Raw genomic sequence first — 23625 nt, 5'->3', positions numbered from 1 at the left:
TAGGGTTAGCGTCATGTGCTTTTTAGAAACGATCATAAAACTTCTGTAATGATGACTTCAATCTTGCAACAAGATAACCCTGTTCAAGAAGCCTATTTGTTAGAGTTCTAGAGCGATACAAAAAGTCAGCATCGTTTCGGCAAGCTCTGGCATAACGTATGAGTCGTCATACATAGGTGCTGAAGGAAACTTGACAACGCTGAATGAAAAGTTGACAAAGCTGAATGAACGTCATCACGTTTGTCGTAAAGTTAAGTCAATAGTTTTCCATCGATATTTAAGTGTAGGTCAAGTGATAAACATTTTTGTGTTTTTCATATATGGTTCCCTTTCAATTTATTTCATAACCTTTTATTCAAAGTCTCAACTTCTTTCTAAAAATAAAAATACTGAAAAAGTGCATTTCATAAGGTTTGATTAAAAGTCTCAACTTCTTTTTTTAAATTCTTACACAGTGCATTTCATACCGTTCATGAAAACATTTTTTTCGGTATATTTGGTGGATGATTTGGCATTATGTTTTACAAAGTATGAGGGATCTGTACATAGAACTACATTTATATATCTAGGTGTACCTTTTTCGTTAACAACGATGTACAATGCATTTGAGTCGGGATATTAATTGGGAATAGAAGTGTCATGGGTTGAAAAATCATATGTTCAAATGCTATTGTATTGATTCTTTTAGAGTTGAAGATTCAGAACATAGACTCTAGATCAAAATCGTCGTCTTTTATAGAGAGACAACAAGAGGATAGCACAAATGTATGGTTTTCGACTATCTTTTCTTTGGAAAGTGTGGTAGCAGTTAGTATAGGTCTTATTACTGCTATTATTTTCTACGTCTACCTCTGTGATAATAAACATTGAATGTGATACGTTTTGCAGATAAAAACAACGTAATTTTGGGCTTTGTCTGTTGGTAAGACAACATGTTTGTCATGTATAGTAGACAATGTTTTGTGCTACATCGGGTCTTTGAAAACTGCTGTAGGATCGACATTTATTTACCTTCTTAAAACTTTCATACGTTTCAAAGTTAAATACCTCACAACCTTTACCCACTCTGGGAAAAAATTAATGTCTTCTCGTTTTCGTTTTATTCATTTTTTTTACGAAGCCCTCCACGCCAACCATACGAATTTTAAAGTTAAAGTTCCAATTTACGGAGCGTGCTTGATGGTACTTGGGACCTTTAAAAAGGACCTTACGGAAATATTCGTTTTCGGTGATGTTTAAATCACCCGAAATGACCTGATCGAAAGGTCCATATTGGAATGAAGAGTCTTTTCAAGAACAGTCAAGTGGTCTAGCCTTAAAGTGCTCTATCTTGAGGTCCTGCAACAGCCTTTTATAATTGAAAATTTTGATTGCAATAGGTGAAGTATGGGAATATGAAATATTCGGTATTGATTTGTCTTTGGAATACGGGGGAAATTGTTATTGACGTTTTTGTGATGGTGGATGTTAGCCAAATTGAGTGCATCTATACCTTTGTAACAGACGGTAGTAAAGAAATGATCATATTCCTTCATCTTGACCTTTTACACAAACCGGTTTATGGAGTCTTGGGAAATATCCAAAATGGCGGTCACAAGTTTGTAAAAAATAAGGGAACCAAAGTTATAGCGGTAATCAAAATAATACAATCCAGGGACAAAGACAAGACATGGAAAACAGACATACACAACTAAGAACATAAAGTAACTAAAATCATACATACAAAGTAATAAAAGCAAATGAGCAACTCGGACTAAAAACTGGTAGCATGGACCAGGTGCACGGGTAGGGTAAGCGTCCTCTGCTTTTTTTAGAAACACCCACAGAGTTGGTCATTAAAAGTAAAGTCCGGGGTAGACGAAAGAGGGAGGGAAAACTATGAGCGGTTGAATAAATAAGTTTTTATGGTGCAGATGGATATTCCATAACGATCCACGAGTTCGTGATGATGACTATAAAACTTCTGTAATGATGACTTCAATCTTGTAGCAACATAACCCTGTTCCAGAAGCCTATTTGTTATTCTAGCGCGACACAAAAAGTCTGCGTAGTTTCGGCAAGCTCTGGCATAACGTACGAGTTGTGATATGAACACTCCATACGCAGGTGCTGAATGGATGTTGCAACAGATGAAGGGAAAGTTGACAAATCTGAATGAAAAGTCATCACGTTTGTCGTAAAGTTTGGTCAATAGTTTTCATTTACCATCGATTTCTAAGTGTAGGTCAAGATATGAGGCTGACTTCGCAGAGTCTGTAGTATCATTTATCTCAAGTTCTTTGGGTAGATGCGATGTATCAAATCCCGAAATTAGGTTTGTTTAAAGATAATACGTCATCTATAAAGCGGAAACTGAGATTAAAGGATCTACTTACTTGACTTAGTCCTCTTCACTGCTTGTATAGCATAGGGCTAATACAGTTGCTCTCCATCTCACTCTGTGTTTTGGGCCGTTCTTTTCGCTTTACCTAAGCTCTTGCCAATCGTCTCCATTTCTTTCAGCCTTGTTCTTTTCCAGCTGTAAAGAGGTCTTCCTTGCTTCCTTTGTCCTTGAGGATTCCAGTCTAGCGCTTCTCTGGTAATGCTGGTATTCGGTTTTCTCCATGTGTGGGCACTCCATTGCATGCCCTTCTTTTAATGCTGGTATCTGCTGCATCTTGGTTGGTACGATCCAGAGGTTGTTCATTCGTATTTTTTCTTGGGCACCACACTTTACAAATATGTCTGAGGCATTTGTTGATAAACACCTGGATTTTATGTTGAAGTCCAGCTGTTAGTCTCCAGGTTTCACACCCATAGAAAAGGACAGATTTTATATTGGTGTTGAATATACTGACCTTGGTGTTTTCACCAAGCACGTTTGATTTCCAAACTGGTTTTAACATGGCGAAGGCTTGACGGGCTTTGCATATACTGTCATTTATGTCTTCATCTGTGCCACTGGTCTTTCTAATGACACTTCCTAGATATGTAAACTGTTCAACTTCTTCCAGTTTGTCCCCTCCATTTGTCCCTGACCCTCTTTTTCTTATTTGAACTTTCATAATCTTTTTTTTCTGCTGTTAATTTTGAGCCCTTTTTTCTTTCCGATGTCATTCATCCTTTTGGTTTGTCTCGGATGTCTTTAATCTGGTGAAACAGTAGGACGAGATCATCAGCAAAATCTAGATCTTCTAACCTTCTCGTCATAGTCCACTGAATCCCTCTTGGTTTGTCAAATGCCTGCTTTGTTATCCAGTCAATCACCAGTAAGAATAAGGTCGGTGATAGTAAACACCCTTGTTTCACACCTGTTTTCACATGGAAATGGTCGATGAGAGATGTTTCGTGTATTGTTTGCACTGTAAATTCTACATTCATGGTCTTGACAATATTTACGATCTTTGACTGTATGCCATAGTGTCTCATTAGTTGTCACATTCCATCTCTGTTAATACTATCAAAGGCTTTTTCAAAATCTATAACGGTGATATACACGGATGATTGCCATTCTACTGATTGTTCCACAATTATTCTTAGAGTAGCAATCTGGTCAGTGCAACGTCTATTTGGTCTAAATCCTGCCTGTTCGTCACGGAGAGCTTAATCAATAGCGTCTCTCATTGTATTAAGAGGCACTCTGCATAGAATCTTGCTTGCAACTGGCAGAAGAGTTATGAAGAGTTTTGACAACGGCATAGGTCTCCCTTTTTTGGTAATTTTACTACTAACCCTTTATTACATTGCTGTGTTAACTTTTTCTTTCATTTTACGTCTTTTCTCAACCTTCTGCCAGCTGTTTATCAGACATCCAATCTTTCTTCTTGTTGGTTTTCTTTCCAAGGCCTTTCTTCACATGCATTCTTGATTATATCCCTTCCTGCAATCCATTCTCTGTCGATATCAAGCTCTTGTTCCTCGTTGTGCAGCGCAGAAAATTCATTCCTTAACTCTAGTTGGAATTCATCTTTGTTCTGTAGATCTTTTAGTTTATCGATGTTGTATTTAACCCTCTTGGTCTCAGTTTTCTTTTCCTTGGAAAGTTTGATTTTCATTTTTGCCAGTAGCATACGATGGTCCGAGTTGCAATCTGCTCCTCTCATAAGTCTAACATCCTGAAGTGAACTTCTCCACCTTTGGTTTATCATGATGTGGTCTATCTGATTTTTCGTTTTTCCGTCAGGTTATTCTTAGGTTGCTTTATGAATGTCTCTGTGTGAGAAGAGACTTCCTCCAATCACCAATTCATTTGCCTCACAAAATTTAGCCAATTTTAAACCATTTTCATTCCTTTCTCCAATATTATGTTTTCCCATTCTTTTCTCCCTGTTTTCGTTGTTCTCTCCGATCATAGCATTTAAATCTCCCATCACTATCTTGATATCTCTCTTTGGTGTGTTGTTCAGAGTGTGTTGCAATCTCTCATAAAAGTTCTTTGTTCCTTTTTCATCAGCGTCATATGTTGGTGCACTGAATGATGGTAAAATTTTGACATTTTGCTTTTAGTCGCACCAACATTATTCTTCCACTGGTTGGTTCCCATTCTATCGGACTGGGCTTTGGTTTTTTTTGGATAACATTACAGCCACTCCTTTGGTGTGATGATCATATTTATTCTTATTGCCAGAATATAGAACTTCTTCATCTGCACTCAGTGTTATTTTTCCACTTTCATTCCATCTTGCCTCCTTAATGCCTATTACATCAATACTATGGTTTCTCAATTCTTTGGCTATTTGTGCGCATCTTCCAGTCTCGTTCATAGTACGGACATTCCATTGGGCAACTTTGTGACTTATTTAGGCGAAAACTGTGACTTCGGTCTATTAAATGTCATTCTCTGTTTTGCATGGCGGTCTTTAGTTGCAGTTTGAAAAATATCAGTTCCAACCCTTTAAGGGCAAGCACGATTAACATCTGTAGTAGTTTCTGTAATCACAGCTTTTTTACAGGACGAGGTGATTAACCCGGTGCCTAAACATTTTATTTTATTAAAGGATCTAGCCAAACGGTATTCTTTCTTTCGGATCAGATTAGCTATTAAATCACTCCATAAGAGTGAAGGAATAGGTCAGCAGGTGAAAGAGCACAATTTGTTCACATTGGGATGCCGACCGTATGTTGAAAAAACATTCCAACATCAGGAGAAATATGTTATCGATTAAAAACTCAGCAATTTGTAAACATCTTCCTCTGTATATTTGGAAGATGATTTGGAATTATTTCTTACAAAGTATGAGGAATCTCACATGAAATATATATTTGTATCTAGGTGTATCATCTTTTTTGGAAAAAACAACGATATATAATATTTTTAAGTCGGGATTTAACTGAGCATGGGGAATAGAAGTATACAGTGTTAACAATCATAGGTTTTAATGTTATTATATTCAGATTATTGTCTTGGACTGATTGTCTCCGAAAGATCTTTCGAATTTTTCTGTATCCACATTGAATTAATACCACTACGGGAGTACGGGAGTTGTGGTAGGACTGCAGACCCTCTTTGACAGTTGTGAGTATAGAAGTTTGGTGGTACATTTTGCAGATCCAGCTATGAAATTTTGTTTGTATGGATTCTTGTGGAGTTTAGGAACCCAGTACATAGACGGTAAATCACAATCATCGTCCTTGGTAGAGAGACCAAAAGAGGATAGCACAGATTTATGGTTTTCAACAATCTCTTCTTTGGAGAGTGTGGTAGCAGTACAGGTCTTACCACTTCTATTATTTTCTACGTCTATCTATGATAATAAACATTGGATGAAAAACGTTTTGCACACAAAAACAATATTGTTTTGGGATTTGTCTGCTGGTACGACAACATATTTGTCTTGTATAGAAGACAATGTTTTTGCAACATCGGGTCTTTGAAAATTGATGTAGTCTTGGCACTCATTGACCTTTTTAAAACTTTCATTCGTTTAAAATTAAAGACCTCACGGCCTTAAACCACTCTGACAGAGAATCAATGTCTTCTTGTTCTCGATTTATCCATTTTCTTGCATAGTTCTTCACGGCATCCATAAGAATTATAAAGTTATAATTCCAATTTATGGAGCGTGGTTCACGGTATTTGGGACCTTTGGAAGGGATATTACGCAGAGATTCTTTTTCGATGATGGTTAAATTTCCTGTAACAAGGTGACCAGAAGGATCATATTTAAATGGTTTTGCAAGAACAGTCAGGTGGTTTGGCCTTGAAGTCTTCAATCTCGAGGTTCTGCAATATTTTTTTTTTATAATTGAAAATTTTGGATGCTATAGGTGAAGTATAGGAATATGAAATAATTAGTATGGATTTGTCTTTGTAATATGAAAGTTATTGTTGGTAACGTTTTTGTGATGGTGGATAGTAGCCAAATCAATTGCATCTATACCTTTGTTGACAAACGGTAGTGGAAGAAATGATCGTTTTTCTACACAAATTAATTTAAAGAGTCCGTGGAAACCAATATCCAAAATGATGGCAACAAATCTGTATAATGATGAGGTGGGGTCAGAAACAGGGAGTGTAACAGAGTGAGAGGTATAGAATAATGTTTGGTTCTAATGTGATGAAGTCCAAGAGGTTTTTGTATGAAAGGAAGGAGACCGTCTATGGAGACATCCTGTAATTAAGGTGACGTACAGTGGCGATGCCCATGACTCCTTCCCGTCTTGGAATTTTGTCAAATAAACTCATCACATTTATGTTATTGTTATATTGGCTTGAAAGGTTTCCTTCACTTTGTATGTTTTATTGGACTCGTGAGGTATTGCAGTACCTAGTCTGCGTATCCAGTATTCCCCCCTTTCCTTACAATGGCTTTTACTCAGGGCTGGCTGTTCGTTGAACGGTATATTTTTTTTCAAGAATACGAACTTTCTTAGAGAGGATTGAATGATCCTGTTGATTAAAATGTTAAAAAAACGTTGAAAATTTGGTGGTATTGATTTCAGAATTCTAATTCGTAAATTAGGTTCGTTGATTTGAAACATAAGTCATCATGACTTCTTGTGTAAAAGGTTTTGTTTGTTAGGGTACTAGTCAAGAAACAGTCGATTATTAGTTACAATTTTTATTTCCAAATTTTGATATAGTACAATTTTGTTCGTCATCGTTGTAGTCAAATATATCATTTCAGTAATAGAACATGGGTTGATTGGAATGTGTTTTTTTATTGTCTCCCTATAAATTTTTTCAGACAAGCATCGAATAGCTATATTGGATTTCGGTTTTGATTCGAACCGCTGTGACTGTCGTTGTACATTGTAAAGGGCCATAATGAAAAATCATACTTATTAACCCTATAACATGGTTTACAAAGTCATCAGTCAAGGCAATAAACATAATTAACATAAAACTTTTAAACCAAGTTTACATTCCATTATACATAATGTATATATTTCATCTGAAGGCAATAAAATTCATTCTTGTATCATTCGAATTGCTGAAATAATTAGTTTTACTAACAAAATATATAAATCTTATTTTTATGATACATAATTCATGCAGATTTTCAATTTTACAGCAAAATATCGAAACTCTGAGAGGATATCCTTTCGAAAGTTATGAACTTTTATTTGTGTTTCACATATCTGGCTCTGTTTAAATTCATTTCATAACCTTTGATTCAAAGTCTCACCTTCTTTCCAAAAAGAAATACTACAAAAGAAGTGCATTTCATAACCTTTGATTCAAAGTCTCAACTTCTATCTAAACAAATACTAAAAAAGAAGTATCATATTTCACCTAACCTGGTATTTGTTTGTACGATAACAATCTCTAAATATTGCTATCATTTGATAAATAAATAATTTTAATCAAGATTATTCTCATTATATGCAAAAACCAATAAAACACTATATTTTAGTTTGTATTATAACAGTGATAAGTATAGATTGATTAAGGTGTGTAAGTTTCATTTTTTATCTTAATTTTAGTAAAAACATATTTAATTACTTTGTTCATACTTGCTACGTCAATAAATAATAATGTAGTCCAAATAGTAAGGCGAGTAATGATTGATTTGTAAAACTTCATTCTAAAATACAAAATTCTTTAAAAATGTAAGGTTGCGTTACCAGATAGTAAACAAAAATTCGGTCAAAACAGATTTTTAATTGGTAAGATAATCATCATTCACGTTTATCTACTGTATCAGATTGGTGGAGCGTTTATATAAGCCCACTGCATTAACTCAAGCTGCATTTGTTTGTTGCATGGTAAAATTGTTTGTTGAAAATGAAAACTTCATAACGCAATTTCAAGAACAGTAAGGATAGGCATCTTTCGTGGTTAGGAGTCTATGTCCAAAACATCAATGAATCAATCAAGGAATTCCGTGTCAGTGAGCAAAAAACAAAAGGATTTGAAAGTGAAGAACGGTTGTGACAAGAAAGATGTGTTTCAACGATGTTCAAAGTTGAAAGACAGTGGATCTGATAGGTATTGCATATGAAATTTTTTGATAACACATTCATGTTAAGAGCAGGCAATTAAGAGCTTAATATGTTTTTTCATATCATAAATTACTGTAGAGCTGTGAAGTTAATATAACTATTTCGAATGTTGTCGAAAATGAAACTTTCCTATTTCCATAAGATTCGTGTTATTTCACATAATACTTATGCAGCACGATTTTGTAAAGTTACAAATGATCAAGATGTCGGTGCTCCTTCGTGTTGTCTCTCCAACCTTTCAATGTCCCATTAAACTGCGTTTATTACTGTTTTCGACCAAAACAGGGTAAAGAACACAATGTGTTGCCCCCTGCCGCTAACAATATCAACATGTATCTTTAACAGCTGAAATGCCAATTATTTGTGTACAAGTCTGGTTCGATGCAGCTTCTAGTGTATAGACAGTCGGTATATATATTTTCCAAGTACACATTTACAAAACTATTGTGTATGCTTGTTTTCAAATTCGAATGATATATTTGTTACTTATAAAAAGCAAATTAAATTTGGCAATATAAAAGACAGTCATATTTAAATATTTATTTTCTGAATGAGTAAATAGATGAAAAAGAGATTTATAAAATGTAAGATAGCATACATCTGCCTTCAATCAACAACATCCATACAAATAAAAAAATGACAATCTAATACTGTTAACTTGTAAACTGAAACAAAAACGGATTTCTAGCTCGAACACATTATATTTTTTTTCTGTATTTTATTGCGTTTTATTTGTATTTTTGTATGTATTTACTGCTCTCTCATCATTGTTCACTTTTCAGTATTCGCATTATATTTGATCTGTGTCCAACCATTTCGTGCTACATATAAGTTATGAATGTTTATTTGTCATATTTTTTTTTCTATTAGTAGGTAAGTCATATTAATAAATACTGATTCTCTTCAAATAAAAGGCCGTATTTCCACTTGTTAGCCATTGTCAGTTCTGCCTTTTTATGTGTCACGAGATGTCCAAAATGTTGATTTTTCTCGATTTTTTTCTTTATCTGCATTTCAATCATATATCAATAATCAATAACGTCTCAGTGGAATAAAAGCAAATTCAAACTGTAATTAAAAACAAACAATTTTGAAATTTTTGAAATCTGTCACTTTCTTTAAATATATATATTTTAATAGCAAAAAATCAATAGTGGCCGCATTAAATAAGTTTTCGTCTTGTTATGTTGGAAGCTTCCATTGTTTAAAAAAATACAAATAAATGTTAAATCTTCTATTAAGCTGATCAATGCATGAGGAAAAAAATAACTACTTACGGATTGAATTTAAATAGAGTGAACGCTTAAAACTAAGGCAAACCGGGATTATAATAACCCTTTAAATGTGGTGAGTAATTTGCAAATAGCTGCTTTTTATGATAAAAGCAATTTAAATATTTCGTTGACTCGTTTTTTTTTTTTACAATTTTCGGTACGAAAAACATATAGATATGATAGATACATGCGTAAAATGTACACACCAAGCTCAAAATTATTTGTCATAGCCACCAGCGGTATTTAATCAAAGGGGGGAAACCTAAAATAGGCAGCTTTTATTACAAGTGAGAATGGAAAAACGTAAATATGGATTAACTAACCTGGTTTCGCCCAGAGACAAATTTTCATGTGTGAATGGGGAATAAGAATGAAAAACTTGCTGGATTTAATTAAAAAACACAACAGCTAATTCCTTCAGAAGTGTAAGTGTTGGAAATGAATGAGAACTTTGCACATAAAACATAATGCTTTATGATGACTTCTGAAATTTTCTGAATAATAGTCTATTGAGCACTAGGGCCGGCTATAAAAATAAAACAAATGTAATGGAATTTCATAAGGTAGGGAACTTTCATGAATGAGATTCAAATAATTGTACTTGTAAAAAAACATTCAACTTTACATCTATACAATGGCACCATCACAATATTCAAGTACATGAATCATATTACAAGTATTTTCAGCAAACACAAATTATATGAATGAAATGTTGATGCGTTATGATTAAAATGTTCATTCAACATGCAATCCCTTAAACTGCAACAGTGCAAAAAAACAGTTTATGGATAAAATTGCAAAACTATATACACAGCATCAGCTAGATATATTGCATAGAGAGTTATGATAAACTTATACAGAGGTGTTTTAGGGCTAATGTTGTTACATTTACTAGTCACACTGCAAAATGTTTCACATAAAGCATGTATCATACATGTACCAAAATGTAAAATGTATATACATTTGTACACATGTACATACCCAATAAAGCAGACAAAAAAAGGAATAAGTTTTTTTATCTATTTTTGAGTCCAGATCCTCTTTACAGAAAGTATCAATAAACAATAGACACCTTGTATTTTATTGCCAGAGCCTTTTTAAAAAGATACAGGCAGCAAATTATCTGCATCAAACATCTTTAATGTACAGTCCCTGAACTGAACCCTGCAACAGTTTGACAGATCGATAACTGGTGACCAATCTGATTGTAGTTTTGTTTTGTCAAATGACAAATGATCTGTTGAAAATAAAACAAATGTGAAATAAATATACAAATTGATGTTTAAATCTAGTGTATAATGTAAATGTATAATGTAAATGTATAATGTAAATATGTGTAAAATTTACAAAGAAAACAATGAAATCCATAAAATATATCGACTGCTCTGTTGTCACATGATGCAATCAATGATTTAATTGATTGGTTTAATGGATCAATGACTAATCAGAAACTGATCACTGATTGATGATTGATCACATTTTTTGTTGCACTGATCAGTTCAGGTACTGTATTCATATAGATGATTCCCCTGCACTTGAAACTTTAAGTGGCAGTCTTCATGAAAATCAGACAAGAGGTGATTTATACATACATAATCAATATTTGCTGTGACTAAATGAAGTTGCAATAATACAGAAAACAATAGTTATAAGAAAAAAAATTGTGAAGAAAAAATAGGCTTAATTGGGTATCTTCATATTTTGTGTATTCAGTGATTGATGAAATCTGGATCAAACCACAATTAATGATGATCACTTTGATATGTTCTGATAATGATTTACAGATGTACAAAGTTTCATAAACATATGATAAATCTTAAATACCATAATTAAACAACAGCCTGTTTGGAAAAAAATTAAAATAAAACTTGTTATATTTAAACTTTTGATGAATAATGAATTAAGAATTGTTTTAAAATAGGAACAATAGTCATGGCATGGAAGAGATTCAAAAAGAAAAAAAAAATGAAAAGCATTTCAAATGTTGTACTATAGTCAAGGGGGTAAAAAATATCCCTTAAAGTCTGAAAAAAAATAGGGCACATTAAGTAATATCCTGTAATGGTAAAAAATGGGAATAGCAAAACGTTCAAAATGGACTAACTTAAAAATTACATTTTGGATTTTGCTATAAATTAAATTTAAACTCTATGTTATGGTACTAAACAACTTTGCAAAGTTTAAAAAAAATCATTGATACTTTCTCAAGTCTGTTGGTGGATGGACATAAGGACAGGCAAACACAATTTTTCGGTGGGTCTCACACATAATATCTCACCACTTCGTGTGGTGAAGTATAATGAAGTTGAACATCACAAATTCACACCTTACGATAAGGAACCAAGGAACTAATTTCATAAAGACAACTAGTTTGAACTAGTAAGAATCAACATGACTGATGAAAAATGCAGTGTTAAAAAGAATTTTGCAAAATACAAATATCATACAAGACAGGTTCAACTCTATTCACCCTATGCACATCTGGTATCTAAACATATAGTTTTCATCCAATCACACATTAATTGAAAAAAAACTAAAATATTGTTTATAAATCATTAAATATGGAAGTCCATTACCAATACTAAAAACTGCAAAACCGTAAATCAGACGCCAGATTCCAGAAGGTTGTCATAATAGCTTATTGGATTGCAGCAAAGCAGTAAAACTAAATAAACAACATATTACAATAATTTCGTTTGATCAAATCCCTATTTCATTTTTAGAGTTACCTCCCATCCCAACTAAGGCTAAATTACAAGCAACACATATAGAGAATATTTCACTTGTTTTAAAGTAACCCCAGAAAACAAGAAATTGTTAGAACTACATACATGTACTATAAATTCTTACATTATTTCTTAATTCATTTAGGTATTCACAAGGGTGAGCTTTAGTATGGTATTATTTACTAAAACAAAAGTAAACTGTTCTCCCTATTCTAGCTACACTAGACAGCCAACCAGTGTGTCTGATATTGGAATTATTTCCCTTGACATCAAATGCTTAAGACACAGAGAGAAAACATTAACATCATTTATTTGAGACAAAAAGTAATTTACAAGTTGTAATCTCTCATTGATTTTCATGAAAAATGGCCTAAGAACCATCAAATGTATAAGAAAAATAGAACTATAGCGAAAACATGTGTAATGTATTGTTACCATTCATTGAAAAAAGAAAATCATGTCAAATAAAACAAGATATCATTTAAATTTTGATAACCGTTAAGGCATCAATGCTTAATTAAAGGTGCCATATTAAAATTAAATTCTTTTGGTTATTTTATGTTATCTGTTGTGTGTGTGGTTTTTTTCCAATGCAGTCGGTATAGTTTCGGTTTTTAACCTTTGACCTTAAGGATGCTCTTCTATGGAAAGGGAAGTCACCTGATCACAATTCTGTTTCCAGATTGGCCAAATACTGATAACTCAGTGGCGTAAAAAAAAAAATTATTGAAACTTTGTAATTGCGTGCCATGTGTTATTTTTTGAAACATATGTAAAAACTTAGAAATAAAAAGAAGACAATTTTACTGCGTCGGCTATATTTTTTTTAAGATAGTACTTGTTTTTCAATCTGGTCATTGTCCTGGTATTACTTTCTTTTGATTTCCCCTAGAATCCTGGTTTCCTTGATTATTCTTACACAGGATTATAGAATAACTACACTTATACATTGTATTAATTAAAAAAAGAAGGTTCAAATGTAAATTGGGGCTTTTGCTTTAAGTAGCTGTCTTTGTAAGAATCACCCAAAATCTGAAAAATGTGATTCACCTCAAAAAAGGTTACATAATTTTTGAAAAACCAAATGTTAATTCCTGTTTACTAAAGCATTTTCATATCACATTTTGCATGATTCCTAGCTGGAGTGCTACTTAACACAATACCTCTCTATAAAATAATCTGATGGAAAAAAGTAACAAAAAATGCAGCAGATTTCACTGTTTACAAAATAAATTGATAATAGAAAAGTAATTTATGAAAATAAAAAAAAAAAAACGACACAGTCAATGGGAGGTAACTCAATCTACCATAAAATGGGACTTAATTTATCACAGATGAATATAACAGCAATGATTTATCACAATACACAATTACCCTGTAGAAAATTCATTGCAAATACTGAAATTGTAAATAATACTAAATAAATGTATTCATTCTGTCTATTATTTGTGTACTGTGAAACTGCTCCATTTGACCCTATTGGCAACTTCATGGTGGTCATTTCTTCTCTTACAACTACAAAAAAAAATTAAAGATAACATTTCCAATTCAATACATGCAAGTACAAGACTGTACCAATAGCAGATCATTTTCTATCAAAACTAAACTTTACATATAAGAAACACAACAGAAATAAAATGATTTACTTTTTTCTGATCTTGGTGTTTACAATGTCTTTAAGTATCAAAGTAAACATGCAAGAAATTTCAGTGGCAGAAATTAAAATATTATTTCCCTTCAATTAATAAGAAGCCATTATCTTAATTCAGCAAATTTACATTAATAATTTGATCTTGTGATTCAAATACCATAATTTCATATAGGTTACAGACCACCAATTCAACCAATGAGCATTTGGAACGTACGCAAAAATAGTCCTACGCAGAAATTACCCCTGTTCCTCATAGTGCTGTGAAAAAAGTTCTCATCTTATTTAAAAAATCTAAACAGTTTCTGACAGGAAAAACATTTCTGTACATTTTATAGGTGCATTTTGCTTCTTGTGATGTGAAGCCTAATCTCCACAATGATTTTTAAATATACCCCTATCTTGTGAAAACACTGGGATTTCCCATGCTATTTATAGACCCTTCACTTCCGGTGACCAGTACTTCACTGCAAGTCTGCTAACCCCACATGCCATTCTGAGGATTGTGAGCTGACATATGTAGAATCATGCTGATATATAGTCCTCTGCAGGTTAAAGTTAAGGTAAAGTCCAGAGAAGCCATTGAATATTGTGAAATTAGCATAGAAGCCTATGGGAAGTGGAATTAGTGGTTTTTAGCCTTAAGCTGAAGCCATGGCAAAATGAAAAGTTTCTTGAAATAGCTTTAAACTACTTGAAGATCTTGTTAACTTTGCCATGAGAGGAATACATTACAAAAATCCTTCAAAATATGCATTTTTTTAAGTTATAGGTCCAAATTATGGAAAATTGGTCTTTTTGCCTGATTTTTATGTCCTATCTTGTAAAAAGTGTAGAAAATTTAGTAAAAATATCAAATATTAAACTTTGAGGGCTATATTTACCTAAATATGGTGGTAATAAGCACTTGAAATCAAGTTTTGTGTAGATTTGAGCAAAAATTAGGTTAGAAATGAGGAAAAACTCACTTTCATTACTGTGGTTAAGGCCATATAAGCATTCCCCTATGGCAACATGGAAAATCCATTATTGAGCACTTTTTTTGCTTTAGGTGCCCTTTACTGGTCATGTTGTAATGTAAAAACACTGTATTTACAAATTTAAAGCCAAATATATCACCTTTTGTGAAAATTTAAAGATTTAGGATTTTTGACATGTGATCAAGAAAAAGGGGGAGGCATGTCAGAAATAAATTTTTAAAAATAGACCAATTTCTCAGAAAATGATTACTGTTAAAACTATTTCTTCATTAATATTGTTAAAAAACAAGTTGTGATTGATATTTTTTATTTGAAAAGTCAGAAAAAGTTCTTTGCAAATATTTAATGCATTTAAGTATGGTAAAATATTGTCACTTTTTTGCTCGCACAAGTTGGTTACCCTATATTTAAAAATCAAATATTTAAAAAAGTGCTTGTCACATTTCACTGAAACTTTGCAAATGCATTCAGTATGTGTGTAGAAAGATACCTGTATAGTGATTTATTTTTTCTAAGACAAAAAGTGACTCTTTAGGTTACAGACCACCAATTCAACCAATGAGCATTTGGAACGTACGCAAAAATAGTCCTACGCAGAAATTACCCCTGTTCCTCATAGTGCTGTGAAAAAAGTTCTCATCTTATTTAAAAAATTTAAACAGTTTCTGACAGGAAAAACATTTCTGTACATTTTATAGGTGCATTTTGCTTCTTGTGATGTGAAGCCTAATCTCCACAATGATTTTTAAATATACCCCTATCTTGTGAAAACACTGGGATTTCCCATGCTATTTATAGACCCTTCACTTCCGGTGACCAGTACTTCACTGCAAGTCTGCTAACCCCACATGCCATTCTGAGGATTGTGAGCTGACATATGTAGAATCATGCTGATATATAGTCCTCTGCAGGTTAAAGTTAAGGTAAAGTCCAGAGAAGCCATTGAATATTGTGAAATTAGCATAGAAGCCTATGGGAAGTGGAATTAGTGGTTTTTAGCCTATACATATTCATCTTGGAAGTAAAAATCTAGGGATGAAGTTTACTTGTATCTTCTGAAGGATCTTAAAGTATGCTAAAGTATAGTAGTTTTTAAAGGACATTGTACACTTAGAGGTATTTTGGGGTCCCCCTTGGAAGAATTTCTAAACATGGTCTTAGAATGTTTTCAATTTGCATATTTATTAAGGATTTGATGACGTACAATAACATTACCACATACTGAATTGTTTGCGTCAGTTCTAATCCAGTAATAACAGACAGAATATAGTAAAAACTCAGGTTTTTGCAAAAATAGCTAAAGTTTGGTGACAATTTATCATGTTTTCAACTTTAAGAAGCCTCTGCTTCAAAATAACGGAACATTGCATAGGTCTACAATGGCACAAACACCTGTATTGCATACTGAATGAGTAATCTACTTTCTAACTGAGGTTTGGTAAAATTTTAGAAAACCAGCTCTTGTGATCAATTGTCAATGATCAAAATGTACATTGCAGAATAAGTTAACCAAATCAATTTAAGGTTAAATACATTTTTTCAGGAGGTAAAAGGATGCTGTGACACAAACATCCATTTTCACAAAAAAGGGCCAAATTCACCCATAAATGTACCACAGCCTTTCATCAACAACAGAATTTGTATACATGTAAGGAAATTTAATGCTTACCAAACTGATATGATGCATTGAATCCTTTTCCTTCATACATGCTATTAGATTTAAAGATGACTCGGAAAAATGATTGGTCAGACTGGATAGGCTCTTGTATTTTGTTTGTGATCTGTCCACAGAATTTTTGCATTTTTTTATCCATGGCGCCATCAAAATTTGAAAAGTCAACATAATCTACTCTATCCTTTGGTTCACATCTGTAAAAAAAAATACATATATATATATATATATAAATGTCTAAATATGTTTAACATCACCAGAAGATGGTAAAATTATATATATATATATATATATATATATATATATATATATATATATATATATATATATATAAATTTTCAAGCCTTTTTTTTTTTTAATTGAAAAAAAAAGGATGGCAAAATGTTCAAATTGGTCTAGCTTCAAAACTACTATTTGGGGATTTTACTGATTATTGAACTTAACCTGTATCTTATGTTACTAGAAATTATGCAAAAATTCATTTGTATGGTTGGGTATGAAAAACAAGAGCATCCATATGATATAGCCACAGAGCAGGACTCCTGCAAAAAGGTAGGCTACTTTTGGCTTCTAAAAACAATTAAGAAGTTGAAGAAACTTACAGCTCTGTGGTCTGAATAGACATGTTTGGGTCTTGAAAAGGTTTGAAAGTTGAAAAAATAAATGTAATGTAAAATGGTGTATTTCAATAGAGAATTGCATTTATAGAAATTGTAAGGTAAAATGATTTTTTTTCCCATAAAGAATTACTGGAGTTATCTTTCTTTGACCACACAATGACAAAAATCTTCACTGAAAGGCAGCCTTATCCAGAGGATTTAACAGTGAGACTTGTAGGTCTTGTGACCTTGTGATTTTTACTGCACCATGAAAACTGATTTGTTCAACCTGTCATAGTTTTCCTTTTCCTCTTTCATCTACCCTGGACTTGACTTTTTATAAGCAACTTTGTGGGTTTTCTAGAAAAGCGGAGGACAATTATCTTACTGATGCACCTGGTCCATGCTCCAGTCTTTAGTGGATCCGAGTTGTTCATTTACTTTTGTTACTTTGTATGTATTATTTTCGTTATTTTATGTTCTTTTGTGTGTGTCTGCTTTACATGTCTGGTCTTTGTCCATGGATTACATTTTTTTCTACTTCCAGTAAGATCTTAGTTCCCTTTATTACTCTTAATAAAATAAGACCAATGTTCCCATTCAAAAGCACAAAAAGTGCTTGGTTGTAGAGTAAAAATTGTCTTTTCAACAAAAAAAATTTTTCATCTATGAGTAAATACGACGATACAAATATGACACTTAACTGATTCAACATTATAATGAGTTTGGTAATAACACAAAAGAGAAAATTCAGGTGTGGAATTCACAAAAAATCTTAAGAGTAAAGATGATCGTAAGTAATGACATCACAACCTAAAATAGTATTGTGACGTCATAATTTACAATCAATTTCACACTTGCAACTTTTTGTGAATTCGACGCCTGATATCTAGATAAGTAATTTGAATTATATTAGTGTCGCCGGGAGTAGCAAACTAAAAACAAATTGGTCTTTAATGCTTTCAACAGAAAAAAAAAATAGAATTAGTAAAAATCAAGAACAGGATTTATAAGTCCTACGGTGACAACAATAATTACCCTGTAAAACAATTGTAAATTGTAAATTGAACGCATTTCACTCTCAGAAATATCATATTACTTTAGTTTCTTTTGTGATGGTTATATGATCTGTTATCATTGATTGTTTGTAAAAACATAAATCTGCAAGGGGAAAAATTGTATTTATATATGAATAATCATAGTTTCCCTAAATAACAAATTTGTTCAATCACCACAAGACAAGTGGCTAGAATGCTTAAGATTTATTGTTTATTTAAATTCTGCATTTACCAAATGTTCAGAAATGATTCATGTTAGTCTTTGAAAAGACAATAATGTGTGTGGAATAAATAAAAATACCAGAAAATTGAGCATTAAAATGAGAAAAAATCTACAGACATATAAACTGATTTGTTAAGTATAGCTGTTAATTAGGTAAACCTGAACCAGAACCTTGGGAGTAACTTTTTATACGCACATCAACACTTCGGACAATCATTCAAAAACACTTTCACCAACTTTTATGAAACTTTGGTGAATTGTCTATATCTTTTGACACAAGCTCCCTTTCGATTTTTATAAATATCAGATTTTTCATTTCCATGTTAATAATTTTTATACTTAAAAAAGGGGGATTTTCAAGTTTCAAGTTCAAAGGTATTTGACAGAGCTCACAGTATTTCTAGTCGATCCTATAAATTCATTGAAAGCATAAGAACAAGTTAAAAAAGGGCAACAGGCGTACCATGCGTGTAAAACACAACTCTTTATTGTATCATGCTAGACTTCTAACAATTAGGCATCTAGAACAGGTTTATGTTGCTACAAGATTGAAGTCATCACAACTTAAGTTATATGGCCGTCATCGTGAGTCATGGATAGTTACGGTGTATCCATCTGTACTATGAAAACTGATTTGTTCAACTTGTCATAGTCTTCCTTTTCTTCTTTTATCTACCCCAGACTTGACTTTACATGAGCAACTCTGCGGGTGTTTCTAGAAAAGCAGGGGATGCTTACCTTACCAGTACAAGTGGTCCATGCTCCCAGTGTCTAGTGGAGTCTGAGTTGCTCCTTTAATTTTGTAACTTTGTATGTACTATTTTAGTTACTTTATTTTTTTTGTTGTGTTTGTCTGTTTTCCATATCTGGTCACATTCTTTTGATTTCCACTAGAATCTTGGTTCCCTTGATTACTCATTAACATGTAAATCCTTTAGTTGGATTTTAAGGTTACTACGAGCAAAAGAATCAAAGTAATTATAATATCAAACTTTTTCCAAAAACAAATAAAGCCCCCCCCCCAAAAAAAAAAAAAAAATAAAAAAAAAAAAATGAAAAATAAAAAAAATAAAATAAAATAAAAAATAAGGTAATTTGAATTATCTCCCTTTGCAAGCATTTCAAACATAATTTTCTTGATTTATGCAGATTTGTTCGTATGGATGCAAAAAAAAGGAAAAATAACTTGGAACTGTGCAGACGCTATTATAATAATTCATTACCACCTTTATAAAGTAGTAATCACTCTGAAGATAGATTATTCCTAATAAGACCAAATTTCTCTATGAAAAGTTTCAAGTTATCTTTTGTGAGTACACATATTCAAACAGTACAAATTTTCTCTTGAGAAAACTTAAAAAGGAAGGAAAAAAAATGTTTTGAGAGGAATTATTCAAAAACGTTAATTTGATGAAGTATTTTGCTAAATTAATAGCCTCTATGTTGTTTTGCATGATAATACTAAATATAACTTTATGTATATAACGATAATTTCAATATATGGTCAAAAATTTTAATCAACCGTTTTTTTCAAAAGTGCCCCAAAAGTTTTAATTTTTCACATTGAAAGTATTTGTACTCAATAGTTTCTACTTTGTTACATTTTTTCCACTTATTATTGGTGACATATCCAAACTTTTGTAATTAATACTTATGTGCAGCTATTCTGTGCAATGTCTTGTACTGAACTCTCAATCAGGACTTGAAAGGCAAGTTATAAAGTTCACCCATATTTGTCTATGGATTTTAACATTGAAAATCTCATCCCATTTCTCTTCAGCTACAGGAGCAACTTTTTCATCATTTAACAACATATTACGGAAATTTTGAGAGCAAAGCTTACTCAGTGGCAATATCTTGTGTTCAGGACTTATTTTGAAAGAACTGTTTTGAACCTTGACATAATCTTCCATAAGCAAAAACTTCCAAGAATGCGGAATAGCTGCCCTTACCGACTTACAAACCAAACATCTAAAAAGGTGGCATTTACTTGATATTTTTTCATTTAGAGATGTATGTGAAAGAAATTCTCTAGTATCACTGTTTATTATATCATTTTTAAATCTTTACTGTACCAATGTTTGAAGAAAATAGTGCTCTTATTTGTTTTAATATATGAATAGAACCACATGAATTCCTTCCTAACTTCAATTGACACTTTCAGTTAAACACACACATTCATCATATTCTAGGAATACACACAAGGTATATGAAAGATGTACAAGGTGATGTCTTTAAATTCTCTCAGCTAGATTTGTTTGAAAGAGTACTAAATGATCATCATACATATGTTTAGCTTGAAGTTGACTTTCATTAAAATTTAAAAGAAAAAAAAAAAAACAAGAAAAGACCAAGCAAAAAATGTGGTAACCAAAATAACAAAATGGTTTGACTAAGAGCTAATTTAACATAATTTGAGACTCCTCCATTTATATTATGTGAAATCTGTCTGAAATAAATCTTTTCTGCCTGGAGATTATTGTAGGTTGAGACAGATATTTTGTGCAACCAAATTCCATTTTTTTTTATATTGACAGGAATGGACTTGAGGCCAATGTCTGCTTTTGATGGGTGGTCAGTTTACATGGGGTTTGGATTTAGACATTTAACCCTAACCCTAACCCCTAACCCCTAACCCTTAACCCTTAATCCCAACCCTAACCCTAACCTTAACCCTAACCCTAACCCTAACCCTAACCCTAAACCCTAAACCCTAACCTTGCTGAGAAATATGTCAATCCTAACCCTAACCCTAAACCCTCAACCCTAACCTTGCTGAGAAATATGTCAAACCCAAAATACAAATAGCAAAATTCATCTGAACTTCCAATTTCAATTTTAATATGTGATGCACACCTTGCTGAGAGATATGTCAAACCCAAAATTTGTATAGCATTATTCACCTGAGTTCCAATGTTAATTTTTATTTTTAAGACATACTTGGTACACTCACCTCACTAACAATTTAAAACAAATTTCACATGTCTGATCTATTTTATTGGTTTTGAAGCGTAGGCTTCAAGGGTAAGTTTGTAGACTATCACATTTAATGAATGTTTATCTTTGAAGTTCAATATACTGCTGTAGGTAATGTAAAAAAAAAAAAAAAAAAGCCTAGCACTATTATACATATAACCTTTAAGCCTCATGCCAAGTTCTTGTCTACAGCTTTCATTACCTTGGAGGAACTCCATCAACATCAAATTCATGAAACTGCACTCGAACTGCTTCGTGGTTCCGTCCATAGAAAATGAATTCGCAATCTGTATTCTTGGGATATATTCCCGGAAAATTTGGTGAGACAAAATACCCATTCATTCTCACTTTACTTATGTAAAAGAACTTGCAAACTGAAACCAAAACAAAAGACAAAATCGTGCATAAGATGCAAATTCTGAAAAAAAGTGCAATTGTGAGAATCCAATGGTAAAAACACATCAAACTATTTCATACTGCTAATTTCTAGTAAAGAACAAACTAATCTAAAATGCTCTATAAAAAATCATGCAAATATGAAATAGTTTGTAAAATCTTTGAAATATTACTCAACAGACTTTAGGTTTCATAAAAATATATATTTTAATTTATAGATATCAAGGAAAAGATTAATTGTAAGAAGGGAGATAATTCCCAAATTTTCAGATTATCTCCCCTGTTTACTTTGAGTCTTTTTTTCATAAAATAAAAAGTATTTGATTAAATAGGGAGATAATTATAATCATTTTAGATTATCCCTCAATGTTTATAAATTTCTTTTTATGTCATTGGATGAAAAAGTAAAAACCTGTTGAGAATATTTCAAAAGCACAACAATATAAAAGTAAAAACATGTGGATTTGTGAAATTATACCTTCTTTCAATCCCTTGTCCAAGATCAAATTGATGAAATTTAATTTTTATGTACATATTTTCATGATTGCGTCCTACGAATCGGTAATGGCACTCGGTAAACTTAGGATAATATCCAGGATAATTTGGCGAAGTAAAATATCCTTGCATTGCCCTGCTACTGTTGTATGTTATGTGACAATCTACAATCAATAAATAATTGCATTTAGATGAGCAGAACCTCTCTGAATGGATCTGAACTATTACATATTTTCATGATTGCTTCCTACGAATCGGTAATGGCACTCGGTAAACTTAGGATAACCTAGTCACCGTTGCTAACTTGTGTACCTCTACTTAAAGAAGTACATTCAGATATCCTGATTGAACAAATAGTACACATGTGAAAAACTTTCTAACATAATAAACTTAAACTGAAAACAATGCTACTCTAACATGATGGCTACATGTAAGACTGACAAATAGACAGAAAGACAGATGGATGGAAACAGGAGTATAACTCATAAAAAATTCAGTTGTTCATAAATTTCTGGTAAAATGCACAACTACTTATCATGTTCTTACTACCTACAAAGTTTCATGAATTTTGTTTCAGTATTTTCTGAAGAGTAGTGTTTACAAAAGTGTGATAGACAGACAGTTACACAAAAACAAAATGTCTTCCACTCAAAGGCATAATTATAACCTGGACTTTAGTTGACCTTCTAATCTTCCTTTTTTATTTGTTTAATTAGCTAGTTTTGGCTTTAGTTTTTAGAGGGGTAGTCAGTAATCATAGTGATAGGGATACACCACTTCTACTAGCAGCTGTCTTCTTTACCCTTTAAATGGCTAGTTTAGGGCTATTTGGGGTGATGAAATTTGTAAGTTTTTTTTTCGTTTTGTAATCATAAAATAAAAACTAGGTGGGCATTAATCAGTGCATCTTACCAAAAAAATTTCCAATTTAACCTTGACCTTTGTCCTGAAATGCTGAATATGCATGTGTACTAGTCAAAATGCTGAATATGCATGTGTACTAGTCAAAATACTGAATATGCATGTGTACTAGTCAAAATGCTTGAAAGGGAGTAAATAGTGACATTAATGGACGGGTCCATGAAAGAAATGAAGACAGGTGAACTGCTTTGGGTGATATGTAACTTAATACCCTACAACTTTTTTGGAAAGGA

General features: G+C 32.4%; 1 protein-coding gene across 8 annotated transcripts in view; it reads right to left on the bottom strand.

Moving 5' to 3' along the window:
• Positions 1-8949: 8949 nt before the first annotated feature.
• Positions 8950-23625, bottom strand: part of LOC148613927 (suppressor of lurcher protein 1-like) — a 189477-nt gene continuing 174801 nt past the window's right edge. For 7 of the 8 annotated variants that reach the window (XM_088587632.1, XM_088587637.1, XM_088587633.1 and 4 more), the window contains 3 exons: positions 22455-22635; positions 16722-16921; positions 8950-13939 (listed from right to left, as the gene is read on the bottom strand). In XM_088587632.1, coding sequence (XP_088443758.1) covers positions 13782-13939; positions 16722-16921; positions 22455-22635 — 539 coding nt within the window. In that variant the 3' untranslated portion in view covers positions 8950-13781. Of the gene's footprint in view, positions 13940-16721; positions 16922-21782; positions 21955-22454; positions 22636-23625 lie in introns of all 8 variants that reach the window. The other variant, XM_088587636.1, reaches the window with a different exon arrangement.

The sequence above is a fragment of the Perna viridis genome, chromosome 6 (assembly GCF_037379345.1).
Source record: "Perna viridis isolate PV_CMFRI_1.1 ecotype Kerala chromosome 6, ASM3737934v1, whole genome shotgun sequence".
NCBI lineage: Eukaryota > Metazoa > Mollusca > Bivalvia > Mytilida > Mytilidae > Perna > Perna viridis.
Note: the sequence above shows the minus strand (reverse complement) of the source record. Positions and strands in the feature narration are given on the sequence as shown.